The sequence below is a fragment of the Notechis scutatus genome, chromosome 4 (genome assembly GCF_049901735.1).
Source record: "Notechis scutatus isolate UNSWTSFEM ecotype Mainland chromosome 4, rNotScu1.2, whole genome shotgun sequence".
In the NCBI taxonomy this organism is placed as follows: domain Eukaryota; kingdom Metazoa; phylum Chordata; class Lepidosauria; order Squamata; family Elapidae; genus Notechis; species Notechis scutatus.
Window position 1 is genome coordinate 94931092 of NC_142012.1, and position 19551 is coordinate 94950642.

General features: G+C 36.8%; 1 protein-coding gene across 11 annotated transcripts in view; it reads left to right on the top strand.

Annotated features, from left to right (window-relative positions):
• Window positions 1-19551, top strand: part of PCDH15 (protocadherin related 15) — a 755413-nt gene that overhangs the window by 491621 nt on the left and 244241 nt on the right. For all 11 annotated transcript variants that reach the window (XM_087964118.1, XM_087964124.1, XM_087964126.1 and 8 more), the window contains 2 exons: window positions 5874-5982; window positions 15884-15996. In XM_087964118.1, the coding sequence (XP_087820244.1) occupies window positions 5874-5982; window positions 15884-15996 (222 nt within the window). The remainder of the gene's footprint in view (window positions 1-5873; window positions 5983-15883; window positions 15997-19551) is intronic.

The window sequence follows — 19551 nt, forward strand, 5'->3', positions numbered from 1 at the left end:
TGATTTATATTTCACTCTGGGTTTTTTCCTCTGCCATATAAATTTAGATATACATTTGTTTAATTCTACAAAAAAAATTCTTTTCCAACTTGACTGGCACTGTCTGAAACAGGAACAACAGTTTTAGCAAAATATTCATTTTTACTATCGAAATACGTCCCAATAGCGAAAACTGCAATTTGGCCCAATTATCTAAATCTTTAACTATTTGCCTTATTAACTTATCATAGTTATCTTTTTTAATCAATGAACATCTGGCAGTCAACCAGATCCCTAAGTATTTTACTTTATTTACCACCTGCATATCTAATTTATTTGCTAGTTCTTCCTTCTGCTCCTTTATACAGTTTTTTGTTAACACTTTTGTTTTTTCTTTGTTAATTTTTAACCCTGCCACCTTTCCATATTCTTCTATTTCTCTTAGTAGTATAGGGCTTGTTTCTAAGGGTTCTTCTAATATAAATGACATATCATTGGTGAATGCCTGGAGTTTATATTCCTCTTTTTTAATTTTTAGTCCTCTAATCTCTTGATTTTGCCTAATTTGTACTAAGAGAGTCTCTTCTGCCAATATATACAGTAGAGGGGCTAGGGGGCAGCCTTGTCTTACTCACTTATTTATCTTTATGGTATCTGTATTTTCCCCATTTATTATTATTTTTGCGGTTTGCATGTTATAAATTGTCTTAATAAATCCTATAAAATTTTCACCAAATTTCATGCCTATCAGTTGTTTAATAAGGAAGTTCCAATTCAGGTTGTCAAAAGCCTTCTGGGCGTCTAAAAATATCAATGCCATTGCCTTGGTTGAGTATACTTCATAATATTCTAATATATCCATAATGGTTCTTGTATTTGTTTTTATTTGCCTATGGGGGAGGAAGCCATTCTGATCAGTGTGGATAATTCTACTTAATACTCTCTTTAATCTTTCCACCAATATTGTAGCCATTATTTTATAATCTACATTTTAAAGTGATATTGGTCTATAGTTTTGAATTTTGGGGGGGTCTGATTGTTCTTTATAAATAAGGGTAATATATGCTTCCAACCATGATTTGTGCTCTAAAGCATTATGAAACAATATCCAAGTGATATTGCTGTTCTAATAGACATTCTGTATGGCAATTGATAAGTGGCCTTTCCCACAATTGGCAGGACTGGAATTTCAGGAAAGATTACCAGCAGCTATTCTTATAGGATAGACCAGAGGTGATATTCAGCAGGTTCTAGCCAGTTCTGGAGAACTGGTAGCGGAAATTTTGAGTAGTTCGGAGAACCAGTAAATACCACCTCTGACTAGCCCCACCCCCATCTATTCTCTGCCTCCTGAGTCCCAGCTGATTGGCTGGGTCCTCTTTTGTTGCCCTGCACAGGAGAACGGAAATGGAAAGCAGGTCAGTGGGATGGGGAGGGAATGGGGATCTTGCAGTAACCTTCCCCGAGGAGTGGGGTGGGAATGGAGATTTTACAGTATCCTTCCCCTGCCACGGCCACCAAGCCACACCCACAGAACAGGTAGTAAAAAAAAAATGAATGCCACCACTGGGATAGACCTGGGCATTTTACGTTTTGTTTAAGTGGGGGTCTTGTCTCTACCTCTTGGTGGGACTGTGATGCTCCTCGACAAAATATCCATCACATTGTGCTTGAATGTCCATCAAGAACTTACACTAGCCCAATGTCTGATTTTGTTTCAACATAGACCACATTGTCCTTGAATGGCTGGGTGGACTGGACAGTAACATTTGAACTACTATAAGTCCATGTATTTGTCATATGCTAAATTAAATAAATACATTCTGCAGACCACATCTGGCCCATGGGTGGTTCTTATCTGGCCTGCAGTGTCAGCATTGTAGATGGTAGGGGATACAGTGGCAGCAGTGGTAGGAAAGGGGAGTCATCCCCAACAGTCCTAGTTTCTCATGTGAACTCTTGAGAAAATTAATTGCCCACCCCTTTTTGGGGTCTCACAGTAGAGCTGTAAAAACAACCACTCAGAAAGCTCTTTTCCAATTGATATTAAGGTCTTGCTGTGAGGGCATGCTGACATGCTTTTCTCCAAGTTCTGAGTAGGGAGGGAGAGCAGAGACAGTGGCAGTGTCAATTAGCCCTAAGAACTACTCAGTTGTCTCTATGTCCGTGTTAATACTTAATTAGAGCTGTACTGTTGCTGAAGTAACAGACTCTGTAAGTTTCCTGTTTGAGGTCCAATCACCTGCTGATCACCCCAGAACAAACAAAAGTGTAATCTGGGACTGATTCATAAATAATAGCAATGTTGAGTGATAAGATTATTCTATATCTTTTTATAGTATATAAAGTACACTGCTTCTCAAAAATTTAAGTTGGGATACTGGCTGTGGATCAAATGTACTATGGGCATATAAAGTAGTCATTGTATCCATGACAGTACTAGGTAAGTGCCCACTAACCACCTGTTTAATATTAATAATCATCTTTCCATCTGTTCTTCTTTCTGAATTAGATAATACACGTTTTCAGCTACTTTAACGTGTTCAAAGTTTAAAAAATGAGTTAGCACCTGCAACACAGAGGAAACTCAAAGGTTGATGTTTTCCATTTGGGAATGTGTTGACCTACAGGATCTACAGCAGGGGTGTCAAACTTGATTTCATTGAAGTAGTGGGCGTGGCCAGGGTGAAGGTGGCCAGCTCAAGATCACTCATCGAGGCTCTGTTTTTGGCCGTGACAGTCTCCTGCAGCCCTTTGCCAGTGAAAATGGAACTTGGGGAGGCTGTGCACAGCTTCCTCAACCTCCATTTTCGCTGGCAGAGGGCTGCAAGAGGCTGTCATGAACAAAAACATCCCTTCTGAGCTCCATTTTTCACTGGCAGAGGCTCAGCAGGTCAGTCCTTCGCTGTTTCCAGGGCAGCCGCTCTGGCCAGATCTAAGCACTCCATGGGCCTTGAGTTTGATACCTTTGGTATACAGTAATAATCTAAGGCTATAAGAATCCACCTCCATAGTATTGCCCAGAAAACTGCATGAACCTGTCAAGGTCAACTTGAGGGAGATGTTCTTTCTTTTCAGTCAAAGGATTCTTATTATGTAAATTTGTCCTTTAGTTCCTTAACTAATGAAACTACTTGGGTCTGAAATGCTTTTTTTCAAGAGCTGAATCTCAATCCTTCTCTGTGTTGACATGTATACCCATGCTATATTTGGATATTTATTTATGTGTGCTGAGAAAACTAGACTTGCATATCAGGAGGAAAAAGTGATAAATGAGCATTAGCTGTTTCATGGTCTTATTATTTGTAGCATATTGTCATTTATTGAACAATTTCAGGGGAATCTATAAGATGCAGAGAGTTGTACAAAGTTCTAATTATTTAACTGGATGCATTACAATGACAGAGTGGAATTGTTGGGGTTTTTTTAATGTCTTTTTTCCCCGAAAGGTAATGTTCAGATTCTTTTCATATTATCTGCATCATTAATTTTACCAATCAATATGCAAAAAAAATATTCTTTTTTGGCATCAATCAACAGTTAAACAAACCAACTCTTTTAACAAAGAAAAAAAAATCAAATGCAATTTATTTGTAAATCAGAGGAAAATGTGGAGCAATGGTGGTTGTGCACAAAATTCTGTGAATTCCTCCACCCTTTATTTTTATGTTTATTTAAACTATTCAGATAAAATAGTTTACTTCACACACAAACTGCTTTTTTAAGTAATAAGTTGGGTTTTGGGGTCAGCATATTCTCTAAAAATAGATAATGAAAAAAATCTATCAGTAATATTGATTTTAATCTTCTCTGGCTACACTGTGTTAGAATTTTGCTGAATACATATCTCAAGACACATCATTAACTTTAAAAAAAATCCCTAATAAGATAATGTTGTTGTGACAGAAGTTTAAAATTATAGCATACACATTCCAATTTTAGTACCTCTAAATAAACATTTCACAGTTTATCTTTCTGTCACATTCTGTGACAAGTATATAATGCCAAATTGAAGAGAAGCCTGCTATGGATAATTGCTTGTTTTTCTCTACTTATTTTTTTTTAAAATTTATAGCTCATTTTGCATACATACTTTGAAATACAGCAATATGTGTGTTTTTTTTGGGGGCGGGGGTGGGGTGCAGATAAAGCTCATTTTCTTCTGGTTTGATTTTTTTCCTTGAGAATATTTCTTCCTGTACAGCAGTATTTTGATTGCAGCTTATATCAAATCAAATCACATCTATTACAACACTGGGATCAGAGTTAAATTACTTTTGGATTTAAGGCTTGTATATATTTTTTTAAAGTTTCCTATGTTCCATATATAAAAAACTACAGTAGGTAATACCAATCTTAGCAAGAAGAGTTTCACAGTGAACACATACATAAAAGCACCTTTCTTTGAATTATCCATTAGGAAAACAGTGAAGCATAATAGCTGTTCTCATATACATGTTCAAGATTGCCAGCAATAATGTATAAAGAGGCCAAGCAAGCTATGGCTACTTTAATGATTCCAGAGATCATTGCATTGCCAAGTGGTTCTTTCCCACTGTATACTGTGCACATAATGTCCTTTATTATAAAGGACAGTCCTTTCTTTTAGAAAGCTGTCATTTAGATTTATTCATTTTGCAAAAAAGCACTTTTGTCCTTTATTTTGGCCATTTAACTTTTGCCATACAGATGGTATCACTTAATGCACAGTCTGATTGCAGAAATCCTTTCTATTACTTGCTTCTTAGCTTTTTACGGTTTTTAGATATTTTTATTAGAATAGATGTTCTTGTAGAGTTTTCCTTGACTTTGCTTTTGAACTTTTCTTTGTAAAGCAGTTACACATTTTTTTTTAACCCTTATGAACCTCTTTCAGATTTGATCTTTTTCAGGATTATCCTTTATTTTTCCAAGAAAATAAGGTCACTGTACCAATCAGTCAGTTGCATAGCTAAAAGAAAGTCTATCTTTCTATTAATGATCTTAACCTTTTGATTGTTCGAAGAATTGTCTTTGCATAGATGTTAGGATTAGGGTGGCTTTGAATGCATGTGCAGTTCCTGATGTCTTTATTGACCAGTAAAATATATAACTGAGTTGAAACTATATTATCTCATTTAATTTGGTGGTGGGAGGGAGAGAATAATTTAAACAAATACCATGAAATCTGTTTTCTATAATACTTGAGCAATTGTTTTCCAGCATTTAGCTTATAATTAAGTTCTATCTCCTTCCCAGAAGAAATACACTGTACCTAAATAATGCCCTTAAACCAGAGGTGGTATTCAACAGGTTTTGACCAGTTCTGGAGAACTGGTAGTGGAAATTTTGAGTAGTTCAGAGAACCGGTAGCGGAAATTTTGAGACCTCTGACTGGCCCCGCCCTATCTATTCTCTGCCTCTCAAGTCCCAGCTGATCGGCTGGGTTTTCTTTTGTTGCCCTGCACAGGAGAACGGAGCTGGAAAGCAGGTTAGTGGGGTGGGGAGAGAATGGAGATTTTGCAGTATCCTTCCCCTGCCATGCCCACCGAGCCATGCCCACCAAGCAATGCCACATCCACAGAACCGGTAGTAAAAAATTTGAATCCCACCACTGCCTTAAACCTTTTTAGTGTTTAGAAAAACTCATAACATTATGATGGAAATACCTTCTATTATGAACGTAAGGATATGTGGAGAATCTAGATAGTTTAATACATCTGGACCAGTCCTGGAATTGCATTTTAACTAATATGTTAATTAATATTCAGTTCTTCAAACTGTTATATTTATACAACTATACTACTTGCATTTATAATTGCTACCTTTCAATGTATTCAGCATCATGGCTTACTATTAAATAAAATCCTCTGTGTGAGAAAATACCACTGTAACACATCTAATTTTCATTCCAGGCACGGGTAAACCCAATCAATGTTACACCACCAATACAAGCTATAGATCAGGATCGCAACATCCAGCCTGCTTCTGATCGCCCAGGAATACTCTATTCCATCTTAGTTGGTTAGTATTTGATAATTTCACTGTCTCTCACAAAGACTGCAATAGGAGGAGGCAGGCAAAGATTATGTGGGGAGTAGAAAACAAATGATGGATTTATACTGAGTCTGTTGTATATTGGGTAATATTGGGTAGTATTGCAAATATATATTTTGCATGGTTCCGGAGTGTCTTGTTTATTATGAATTATGGAGATTTAACCCCTCCCTTCCTTTGTTTATAATAAAGGAGGTAGATTGAAAAATCCAATCAATTGTTTAATGATATATTGTGTCATTGATTCTGTTGTGTTGTACTAGTAAAAGAAAAATCATAGATTTAACAGATAAAACATATGGACAGCAATAAACCAGTGTATTTTCACACTGAGATATCAGTGGCAGTATGCATGAAAACAAAGTGATATTTTTGTGTGAAAGACTCATACTGTCTTGTCTTCTAATTATCAGAACTTACATTCAATGTTCAGTTGCCACTTTTCTTCTGAATAAAGTAGGTTATCTTAGGTTATCATAACACAACAAGCTATTGCAAAAGATTCCAGGATTACTGATGACATCTCCAGTTAAATGAAGAAGACTCAAAGTGATGAAAAAACTTGGAGAACCTTTAGCAATCTGAGTTCTGGGCTGTAGATACTAATAGTATTGGGTGATAGGAGACAGTTACTTTTAATTCCTATTGTGTGGTTAAATATCTCCCCAGTTACATGTTGCATTTAGTGGCAATCTCTTCTCAATTTCTTGGACAGCCAAGCACATATTTGTCTTACATTTGTTTCTCATTGTGTTACAATTCCATTGTAAGTAATCACTGCAATTAGCAATTCTTAGATAATCAACAGTGGCACTTGTTCAAAATTAGCTGCTTAATTCAAAATAATGCTCAAGACTGGCACCACCAAGATCCAGCTAAAGGGTAGATATTTCAAGGCTTGCACTTATTATGCTTTCCAGGATTTAACAATTAAAGAAATAAACTAGGAACACTGTTTTAAATTAGAAGTTGCTATGATACATGCTTCTTTTACCAAAGAAGCACTGGATTAAATTTAAATAATAAACCACTAAATGGAATAAAATGGATTCCTGTTTTCATTACTCAATATGTAAGATATAATCCATCTTTTCCTTTAATCAGGACTTGAGTTGATCAAATCTCCAATAACTTAATAAGGACTTAGTTTCTATTTGAATTTAAGCTGGGTCATTCAATGATGCCGTATCTTAGTCTGAACTGTCTTATTATGGAAAAAGTAGAAGGAATGGGGGGTGCTTTGCAACAATTGCACAACCAATTCCAATATGCAATACAGGCAGAAGATATCCAATAAAGTTGTAACAAAATATAACAAAGTAGCTTGCTGCAAGCAATCAGAATTAAGTATTTGGTCCTATCTAAATAGAAGATGAAACAGGATTTCAACAGATCTTGTGGAATGCCATTACAAATATTATATCAGAGATTTCATAACATAAATCCAAAGTTCCTCAACCCAAGGACAAAATAAAATAAATAACATCTCCACATTATACTTTCTTTATTCTCTGAGTGCTACATATATATTTTAAAGCTACAAAGAACCTTATGAAATTTTATAAAACATATTTGTTACGCCACAATACTTCTGTGAATCACGATGTAATTTATCAGGAAAGAGGAATATTTCTTGTCTTCAGTGAACCAAACAATGATCCACAAAAACCTATGTTGTAATGCTTTTATGAACTCTTAAAATTGCTGCAACATGGTCTGCTTTTTAATCATAAGATTAAGCTATTCAACAGCACTGACAATGCTGCTACCCTTCAAAAAGAACTCGACTATGTGTCAGAATGGTCAAACAAATGGCAACTTCAAATCTCAACAAATAAATGCTCTATCTTACATATTGCAAAAAATAAAAAATAAAAAAATAAAAAACAAGCTGAATAGTCAAGACCTTGATGACAAACACTTTGTCAAGGACCTTGGAGTACTCATCTCAATGATCTAAGTGCCAGAGCCCACTGTAACTACATAACCAAAAAGGCATTAAGAGTTGCTAATCCTGAGTAGCTTTTTCTCTGGTAATATCACTCTACTAACTAGAGCATATAAAACATTTGCTAGACCAATACTTGAATACAGCTCATCAGTCTGGAACCCACATTACATATCTGATATTAATACAATTGAGAAAGTCCAGAAATATTTTACAAGAAGAGTCCTCCAATCCTCTAATCGTAGTAGAATACCTTATGCCACCAGACTTGAAATTATAGACCTAGACAACCTAGAAGTACGCCGCCTTCGGTTCGATCTAAGTATAGTAAATTGCAATAAATTGCAATGTCCTACCTATCAATGAATACTTCAGCTTCAACCAAAACAATACAAGAGTACAAAATAGATACAAACTAAAGATAAACTGCACCAAACTTGATTGCAGGAAATATGACTTCAGCAACAGAGTAGTCAATGTCTGGAATACTCTACTTGACTTTGTGCTTTCTTCCCCAACCCCAAAATCTTCAACATTAGACTGTCTACCATTGACCTCACCCCTTTCCTAAGAGGTTTGTAGGGGGCTTGCATAAGAGCACCAAAACGTGCTTACCGCCCCTGTCCTATTGTTTCTTTTTTTCCTATTTGTATCCATTTCATGTATTTATAGCCATGTTTATACTTATACCTGATATCTAATAAATATTTGACAAAATAATTAAAAAAATAAAAATAGAGATAATTTCCTTGCCAGTATGGAATAGGGTATCCTGAACCATCAGATTTCATGCCCCCAATAATTGAGGAAATAAGAAATATGATGCCAAGCACTATCCACAACCCCTTTGCTGCCCTATGCTCAGATCCAGCACCCAGGTCTAATATTTAGAAAATATTTAGAAAAATAAAAATCTATTTCAACCACTTTGATGATGCGTTGCTCATTTTAAGCTTTCCAAGGTGTAACATCAACAGATAGAAGCCCCAGCTTCTTTTCATATTTTATCTGCTGAAGTGGCATCACCAGATAGAAGAAGATTTCAGTTAAATTGGTTTCTAACATAGATTTCTAAAAGAAGGTTTAATCTGTCCCTCCATCCTAAAGTTTATAGAAGAACACAACCCTTCTTTAACCACTGAACAATCCATATAATTATACACCTAGGTAATTCAGATGCAATTTTGCAAATTGTATTATTTTGCCTGAACATCCAGTTGACCTGTGAAATGTATTTCTGTTTCTGTTTTAAACACCTTCAGAATCTACATCCATTTTCTTCTATTAATCCTCTTGCTGCTCAGCTATCATTGGTTTCTACAAAAATTATCATGTTTTGGTAAGAGTAACAGATAGTAAAGTAGAGAAGAATAGATTATGTTACAGCTGGATTTATAGAGCAGGGACGTTTCAGACTTCTCAGCCCATTTGATGAACTAATTATAAGTTGGTTTACTTTGTGAAACATCTGTGTTCACATTTCATTTAACATATGGTTAATTCAGCAGTCATAGAACCTTCCATTTGAGAGCAACGTGTGAAGGAAAATAAATCTGGTAAGATGTAGCTATTGTGACAAGAACCATGGCTCCAAATGGCACCTATGTTCAATCATCACAGCTACATGGAATCGCTATATAGAAGTGCTACCCAGGGGCTTTAGTTTAAAGTAAAACAAGTGAAAGTTTTTAAAAAGTTTGTTTCAATGTTTAGTAAAAACCGAGCGTGAGGAGGGAAGATACATACTATAGAAAATACCAAACATTACAATAAAGAGGAACAATATTTGAAAGTATTTCATGTATTTATATCCCATAATTATTATTTTAATGAATAATTCAAGATGAAAAATATGCTATGTCAGCATTCCGTAAAACCTGCACTCCAACAAATAACTCCAAGACAGACATCCCCTCTCCAAGGTTCCTTTTATTAGAGTTAGTAAACTGGCACATCTGGGAAATCTGAAAGTTCCGGGTTTCCTTGCAATAAGTAAAAAATTACAAATCCATCCCCCTGCACCCCTCATGGCATCACATGGGCCAATCACCATCTGTCCCAACTTGAGACGTCCCCTCAGCCAGGTGCAGAAATAACATGACCTTGACTTAGAAGAAGAATGCTAGTATGTCTAACCACATACACTCCAAGAAATTCCCCCCTCCCATTTTCCCAGGCTCAAGAATATGGCAGTGTGGAAGCATCTGGTACTAATATGGTTTCCAAAGCTGACATGCTTAATATTCCTTCCTTCTATTTTCCCCACAATAATAACCCTGTGAGTTGGATCAGGCTGAGAGACAGTGACTGGCCCATAGTCACCCAATTAGCTTTCATGCCTAAGACAGGAGTTTAATTCAGGGCTTCTCAACCTCCAACCCCCGGTCCGTGGACTAGCACAGGGCCACAGCATGCCAGAAACCAGGCCCCTCAAACAAGTGAAGCCCCATCCACGGGATGCAGATAGTACCCAAAACCATATCCCCTCTGGTCCACAGAAAAATTCTCTCTGTGGAACCAGTCCCTATTGCCCAAAAGGTTGGGAGCCACTGCTTTAATTCACCATTTCCTGGTGTCTAGACTGATGTTTTCACCACTATCACAATTCACTTGAAAGATGAAAATGAACATATGAACTGTCTTATTACCTAAATAGCTCCTTATTATCTACTGTAATGAAGGACCCAGTCTTTGTTCCCTGATCGTGCAACCTATAACTCCACTGGTAGAGTCTGCAATGTTCTACATAAAAAGCATGCAGTTTAATCTTTCTCTCAGTATCAGTTGCTACTTTCTGATACCTCATATGACTATTTTGATATGCTCTTAACTTGCCCATCCTTTTTCATCTTGTGTCATTTTTTTACAGAATGATTTTTGGAAATGTTTCAAATAATAATGTTTACTGATTTTTCGCCCCTTCAAATATCCATATATAGCTCTTTCAGAATTTCAGAATCCTTGTTTATCTCTCCTGGAGGTGGAGAGGTTAGAATTTCCTTTTTGTCTATCAGCTGAAGCTTAAATATATTTCTTGGGAAGACAGGTTTATGGAGGAGTGCCATTTATTACTCTGGGACTGAGTCTATGTAAGATGAAAGCAAATCCATTCCTACATTAGTTCTTTCTTCCCTCTGATTTCCAGAGTAACTTTCTTCCCTGTGACTCCAGGAAATAGCCCCAATAAGTCTGGGATGTGTCAGAGTGGGAAGCTTAGATAGATTTTAATCTTACATTGATGAAATAGGCTCAGGTGAGATCATTGCTTGGGAAGACTAATACCTTAAGTCAAGGATCCCCAACCTGTGGACTATGGCCCACTACCAGGCCATAGCCTATTGGCCACTGAGCCACATGAGTGGCTGGCCAGTGCATGCCCACACACTCCATTCATGCTAGCATTGCCGCAAGTGTTTCATGGGTGCTAGCATTGTCATGAGCATTGCGTACACACACACGGCCCTGTTTGCATCAGATGTATGTTTCCAACCCTGTTTGCATCTCTCATGTGCACTCTTGGCACTGTTCATGTGCACGCTCGTGGCCCTGCTCGTGCACATGCCTCCCTGTGTAAAGGCACCTGTCCCTCCTCTGGGCCACCAACCCCGAAAGGTTGGAGTACTCTGCCTTAAGTCATGGAACTATTGATTCTATACTGAGGCATTGATATTCAATTTCAGTGATCAAACAGGGGCTCTTTAAATGGGATACCAAAAAGAGCATTATTAATGAACCAATCCGCTGTTCAGCCAAGAGTCTCACACTCCTCCATGCCCCTTGCAGGCAGCATCCTAAAGCTCATTTTCTTCAGAAGACTATGCCTAGAATGACATAATTTGACCTTAAAGGTGGTAAAAATCAGCAGCTTCTAATCAAGGACTTTGGCTATTGTTCAAAGTTAGCTTATGATAGAGCAGGGGTATCAAACTTGCATCATCATGTATCACATGATGTATCACAACTTTTTTTCCCTTTGCTAAACCAGGCATGGGCGTGGCCAGCGCATGGTGCATCCAGCCCATGGGCCATGAGTTTTGACCACCTATCACCTCCTGTGATGGAGGATGGCAAAAAACAATTTGACATATAAATTTAAAGATATAAAATAAACTGCATCTCTAAATGATAGGCTTTTACTATAATGTGACTATAAAGTAGAGCTTGGTCATTTATGAACCAATAACAATCAAAATGTATAAATTAAATGTGCCATGATGTTCATTTAAATTGAAATAGTTGTTGTTTGTTAGATAAATAACAAAAGATACAAAAAAGATTTTTTTTTTAATCAAAAGAAAAACAACTTAAACTGATTTGTTCTTATGGCTTCACCAATTCCAATACCATTAAATTTCAGATGAAATATGCCCAGTCCTCAATCAATGCTTCACGATATCATTGAATCCATGTAACTATTTTATACCGTATAATAGATTTTTAATGTAAACAAAAATAGAATTTAAAAAAGGCTATATATAGGGTGCAGGGGGCACGATGGCTCAGCAGCAGATGTGGTATTCAGCAGGTTCTGACCACTTCTGGAGAATCAGTAGCGGAAATTTTGAGTAGTTTGGAGAATCGGCAAATACCACCTCTGACTGGCCCCATCCCTATCTATTCTCTGCCTCCTGAGTCCCAGCTGATTGGCTGGGTCCTCTTTTGTTGCCCTGCACAGGAGAACGGAGCTGGAAAGCAGGTTAGTGGGGTGGGGAGGGAATGGGGATTTTACAGTATCCTTCCCCTGCCAAGCCCACCAAGCCACGGCCACAGAACCGGTAGTAAAAAAAAATTGACTCCCACCACTGGTCAGCAGTTAAAAGCACCGAGCTTTAGATGGAGAGCTGACAGCCCGGGTTCAAGACCCAAACTCATAGGGTGACCTCCTGTTACTTGCCCAATTCCTGTACCAAACTTCCTTTGAAATCATGCAAATGCAAGTAGATGCCAATTAAGTGGGAAGGTAACAGTGTTCTACCAGCCTCTGGCATATAGACATACTGGCCACATGATCACAGAAATTGTCTTCAGAGAAAGCTGGCTCCCTCAGCCAAGAAACAGAGATGAGCGACGCCCCCTTGACTCAGACATGACTGACAGAGGAAACTTTACCTTTATATATAAGATGTACAGAATTACTTTTTCTTTTCTTTAGCAACCAGTCCACTTCTCCTAGCTAATATTTTCACCTCCGTCCTTTTTTTCTTATTTTACAATATTTTGCTAGATCAAGACAACTTGACCTGCTCCTGAGATTTCCACAGTTAAGGCAGCAAAGCCTCAAAAGAACTTTCCATTCCCATTCCTATCCTTAATTCTCCTTCCCTAAAAAGTAAGTTATAGAACTTCAACCCAGCCACTTCCTCTGATGTCATCATATCATCTGATGGCCTCTTCTATGTCTGAAGAAAATCAGGATGAACTCTCCATCCCTCAGTGCTTACCTACCCTGACCTATGTTGTATCATCCAAAGAGCTGAAAGCATTTTCAGAAGTGTGCCTTCAAATATTTTCACATGTGAATGGTAAGGGGCTACTTGGAAAACCCCTGAATATTGTAGCTCCAAAGTCCTGCCCAGAAACATATACTGGGTGACAGTTTTGTAATTTTTGCAGCACCAGGAGCAAGTCTCTCTTGCCTCTGTTTTGTTGCCTTTTCTAGTCTCTCTTGCCTCTGTTCTTCTTTTACCTTTCTGTGACTCTATTGCCTTTTTAAATAAGTTGTAAGGATCTGCCTCTCCTTCCCACTCAAGAAAGTAAGAACTCTCTTAGTATTTCAAAAGGAACAAAGCAAAGCAAGGCAGACTCTAAATCCCCTCGGGTAAATACAGTTAGAAATTAGGCATTAGAAACCCCTCCTTCCAGTCCAATGTGGATTCAGCTAATCCACAGGTGTGAAGATGTTGCTGTGATGTTGTTGTAATGGTGCTCAAGATAAAGGTTATAAAATAACAGTTGTCAAAAGTAATAAGAAAGAATCACATTCAGGATTTTCCTCATTACTCCCCCCCCCTCAAATGAATGGCAGTATCTGTAATCTTCTTTTAATATTCCATGTGCATGTATAAGGTTTTTTTTTTTTTTCAAACTCTGTTATTTTTTTCACAGATTGCTAGTTTAACTATCAGTTTGATATGGACATCTTGATTTATGTGGATTTATTTGCCCACCTGCATGGGGTGTAGAAGGCCTTCAAAATTGTTAATGAGTGGCTAGTAAATCTTGTAATTAATTAATGAGAATATGTGTTATTTATTAATTAAAAACAAGCACGGCGTTATAATTTCACACGCCATCCTGTGAACTATGTATAATGTCAAATGGTTGTTTGTCAATGTTATTGCAACCATCTCCGCTTATCATTTTTCAATCTGGGAAGAGAAAGTGGTGCGTTGCAATAATTATCATGTTGAATTTAGGACCCCGGTTTCAAAATGCAACCATGAAAATAGCTTTACAAGCCCATGTAGTGGAAGAAGCATTTATTTGCTTTGTGCATGAATGCTCTCTATGCACATATTGTCAGCACAGCAAGAGGTATAATTGTTAACACTAGTAAGTGTTATTTTGTTGGGAGAAATAGGCTGTGCAATTGAAAAGCAGTGCTGGGTAAGAAAATCAAAACTTGTTTCCCAAAGGAACATTGCAAGTGGTTACATTGCAAATAGATATTATGTTTAGCTTTGCTTGTATTTAAAGTTGTTATCTTTATTTTTATTTTTTTAAGTTATGCACACAGACCAATAAAATCTTTTATATTGTTGTGCCAACTTCCAGATATAGGAAATGCTGTTGCCATCCTTGGTTATGAAGGATTGACAGGGAAAAAGTTTCAGGAAAACTCTATAAATGTCACATCAGAAGTTCAGCAACCTCTCAACACTTAGAAATTGTCCATTCTTGGTCTTAAGAGATCTCCTTCCAGGGCATCTTATGAGACTAAACCAATAAAATGTAAATTTATATAACCATATTAAAAGTAGCTAGTAGATGAATAAATTAGTGGAGTGGAATGAGTAATCATTTAATTTTTTTCCATGAAAAGATCAATATAATATATCCACGTGAGATTGGGAAAGTTTCCTGATTTGAAATTCTAGAACACATGTGTCAAACTTGAATGTGTCACATAATGTATCATGATGTATCATGATATTTTTTTGCCTTTGCAGAGCTGGGGTGGGCATGGCCTGCACATGATGCATCCAGTCTGCAGGCCGCCAGTTTGACAAACTGTGTGTCAAACTCAATTTCATTGAGGGCTGCATCAGAGCTGTGGTTTACCTCAGGCGTTTCGATGGGTGTGGCTGACTGGGTGGACATGGCCAACTAGGTGGGCGTGGCCAGATTGACACCACTCCTCAAATTGCTGGCATGTTTCCGCTTCGCATTGGGTAGACTGGCCCGACGCCATGCTGGCCTGATCTTTCATCTTTGCACTGGGTAGACCACGACGGGCCTGTGGGCCGGATCTGACCACATCATGGGTCGCATCCATCCCATAAGCCTTAAGTTTGATACCCCTGCTCTAGACGGACACTATCCACCCTGCTCTAGAGGGACACTATCCATAGTTATTATTATTCAATTAACTTTCTCTAAATCTGCTTTCTACAGCTCAGTACAGAAGCTAATGATCAGATATTTTGATATATATATATATATATATATATATATATATATATATATATATGTATGTATGTATGTATGTATGTATGTATGTATGTATGTATGTAACTAGGCATCCTATATTATATGATCCAGGTACATTATTACTTGTATGCAAATTGTCCAACATATTTCATTCTTTTTTTAAAAAATAAACAGCAGAATTAATTTGATTGCTTTGTAGATAAATGATATGAACATGATTTAAATGATGTTGTAGTTTTCCAGAATGATTTTTGTGGTTTTTTTTTCTAGGGACTCCGGAGGATTATTCCCAATATTTCAGTATGAATGCTACCACTGCTAAACTCAGCCTTCTAAAGCCGATAAACAGGGACTTTCATCAGAAATTTGATTTGGTTATTAAGGTAATTTTTTTTATTTCAACTTTGTTAGATATTGGCATCTATGTAAAACTGTCAGTTTATAATGAAATATTTTCAGAGAAGTAAAGCCCCTTAAATATATTGACTTATAATTCATCAGTTTAATGTGAAAATGGAAGTAATCAACCCACATCATTATAACAACTATTTTGATTAAAATGCTCATTGGGAGAAAAGTTATCTATTTCATACTTAAGAACAGTTTACAAACTCAGTTCCAGATTTCCAGACATGCAGCGAGTATTGTGATTAATAGCTGTACATATAATGCTCAGTCAGAATGAAATCTATTCACATTTGCTCCCAGGTTCAGAATTTTAACCTAAGTCATATTTTTAAGCTGTGTTTCAACTGTGTCTTGTGAAATATAGAATTTAAAATATCTTACAAAGATAGGATTAAATTATTACTTGCCACATTGAGTCATCCTGATTTAATATTAATTTAATATTTCACTTTCAGTGCCTCCTGATTTTGCAGTTAACCTGGGCAGTTTACAATTATGTAAAATAACACATAGGCTTTTGAACTATTTGAATGAAGAGAATGATATAACTTGGCCAATTTCTGCAGTATAATATATGAGATGCATAGCAGTTTAATTGACAAATTTGTTTTCCTATCTGCTGATAAATGTCTATTTTATTTTATCCAAGTGTTTTTAATGCATTGGTTATTAACTGCATTAAAGATTCTATTCTATTCTTTTCCATTCCATTCCCATTCCAAAGATAAAAGTTTTTATCTTTTATATTTAAGCTTTTGTTAGCATGCATGTGCATGTCTGGTAAAAAAAAAAATACCAGTATTTGATTACAATTATTCAGGTTTTTAAAATTATTCTACATTTTTTCATTTTCATTGCATGTAAGTTCTTTGGATGTTCAAAATGCAAAATTGGAATTGACACAATAGTTTTACATAGTTACATGTTCAAATTCAATGTGGCAAAAGCCTATTCATTAACACTGAAGCAGTTGGTGCTGGTATAAGCAGTAACATAGCTATATACAATTTTAAAAAAAACATTATAGTTTTCTATGGTCATCTTCTAGTGGCTTTATAACTGGCTACAATTATATACATATACATATACATATACGTATACGTATACATATACATATACATATATAAATATATGTTTTCTTAAGTTTTCACGGGTATTTATATGTATGGAATTCAGCTTTGTTCGGGTATTTTCTCGCGTCATTGTAGTTGTGCTTTTAAAGTTGTAGCAACGTTTCGGCAGAATCTCATCTGCCATCATCAGGTTTCTGTATTGTATTCAAACAAACAAACAACTACCATTCCTAGATGTACTAATCTACAAAAAAACAGATGGCACAGTAGGACACACCATATACCAGAAGAAAACACACACCAACTCAATGCCCAATCCCACCACCACCCAGCACAGATAAACTCTGTGACCAAAACACTAATTGCCAGAACCAAACGCCTGGCAGACGAGACACACATATGTACCCTGACTAAAGTACTGACAGCTAACGTACTATGTACCCTGACTAAAGTACTGACAGCTAACGGCTTCCACAAAAACTAAATCACTGGCCTGATCCACAAAAACACACTGAGACATAATGGAGACCTAGAAGATGAACAGACCTATGGAACAGCTGTCCTGCCTTACATAAGAGGTACCACAGACAAAATCAGTAAGATACTACATAGGCATCACATCAAGACTGCCTTCAAAACAGACAGAAAAATAGCAGCCATCCTAAGAAACCTCAAAGATAAAATTGACCTGGAAAACCAAGGCGTATATGAATACAATACAGAAGCCTGATGATGGCAGATGAGATTCTGCCAAAACATTGCTACAACTTTAAAAGCACAACTATAATAACATGGGAAAATACCCGAACAAAGCTGAATACTATATATATATATATATATATATATATATATATATATATATATATATATATATATATATATATATATATATATATATATATATATATATATATATATATATATATATATAATTAGATTCAAATTACTGTGATTATTTTGCAGCTGAGTGGATAATAAGCAAGGGTATCAATCTATAAGACTAATAATTGCCACATGCTTTAGGTACATCAGTGCTTCATTTAGCAGTGTTAAAAGATACTAGAAATATATGGCATATCATCTTGTACAGATATAGATTTTTTATAATATGCATCTCAGCAGAATAATGTAGTTTAGACTTCAATATGTGCTTTTTTCTCAAAAGTAAGACTAACATTTAAGGATTTTTTTTATTTTTTTATTTTTTTTAAGAATAGTTGGATTCACACTTCATTAGATCCAAAATCAGAACCAACAAGCAACATTATGGCTTAATATGTATGAATCTAGTGTGGGTTATCAACACTTCTCCATTATTATCCTTCATTCAATTATAATTAGAAAGTCTCCCGTTTGTAATGTGTTTGCTCTTTATGTTTTCACCCAAGAGAGATTAAAACATCTCTCTCCCTGTCAATATTTTGCTCTAAAATGTCCCTTTTTTGCACATTCAGAAAAGCTAACAAGAATAAGAAAGCATATCCACTAAGCAAGAACTACATCACATTCCCTTGGGGATAATGCGGGATTAGACTACTTTCCTTTCAGAGTCACTAATCAAGTATTTTTCACCTTCTCTATGTTTCAGAGGAAAAAATCAAGGTAAAATTCTTAGGCAATCCTTAAGGCTAGAGGAAGATAAAGCATGTTTATTTAGACTGTCTCTTTCCTAGCGACCGCAGCACTAGCCTGAGAGAAGTAAAGACTGTAAGATGTTGGAAACATTAGCAATGATTCTGAACATTTATCTTTATTGCTTCCCTTGAGTTCAGTTCAACTTTGGGTGATTACATGGCCCAACCATCTAATTTTTATGTCAGTAATCTGATATAATGTAGTCCTGCCAAAAATGTAATAAGGGTTAACGGAGAGCAGTTTCTGTAAGCAACACCAGAATGTTTCCTTCCTGCCTTCCTTACAGGATTAGGCCAGTAATTTCTTCTAACAATCGGTTCTCCGAATTGCTTAGAATGTTAACAACCGGTTCTAGCGAATAGGTGAGAACTGGTAGAATCCCACCCCTGCTGCTAATCTGTTAGAATTCCTTGCAGCATTAGAACCATCACTGTCTCACTTCTATTCTGTATACCTGCAATGGTAGCCAAACTAATCTTGAACTATCTAGATGAGGGCTGTCAAACTCGTGGCCTGCAGGCCGGATGTGTCATGTGCTGGCCATGCCCATGCCTGGTTTAGCAAAGGGGGAAAAGCTTGTATTGTGGTGGTATTCTACCAGTTCAGCCCGGTTCTGCCCAGCCAGTAGTGGCAATGAGCAGCGGAGACAGAACCGGTTCTCTCCACCGCTCTGCTGTTGGGCCCACCTGCCCATCCGGGCTCTGATACTCACCTTTATCCTCTGCTTTTGAAGCACAGCTGCTTTGCATGGCACAGCAGAGTGCTGCATGGCAGCTGCTGAAGCAACCAGGAGAGTGCAGGCTTGCAGGAGGTGAGCTGGAA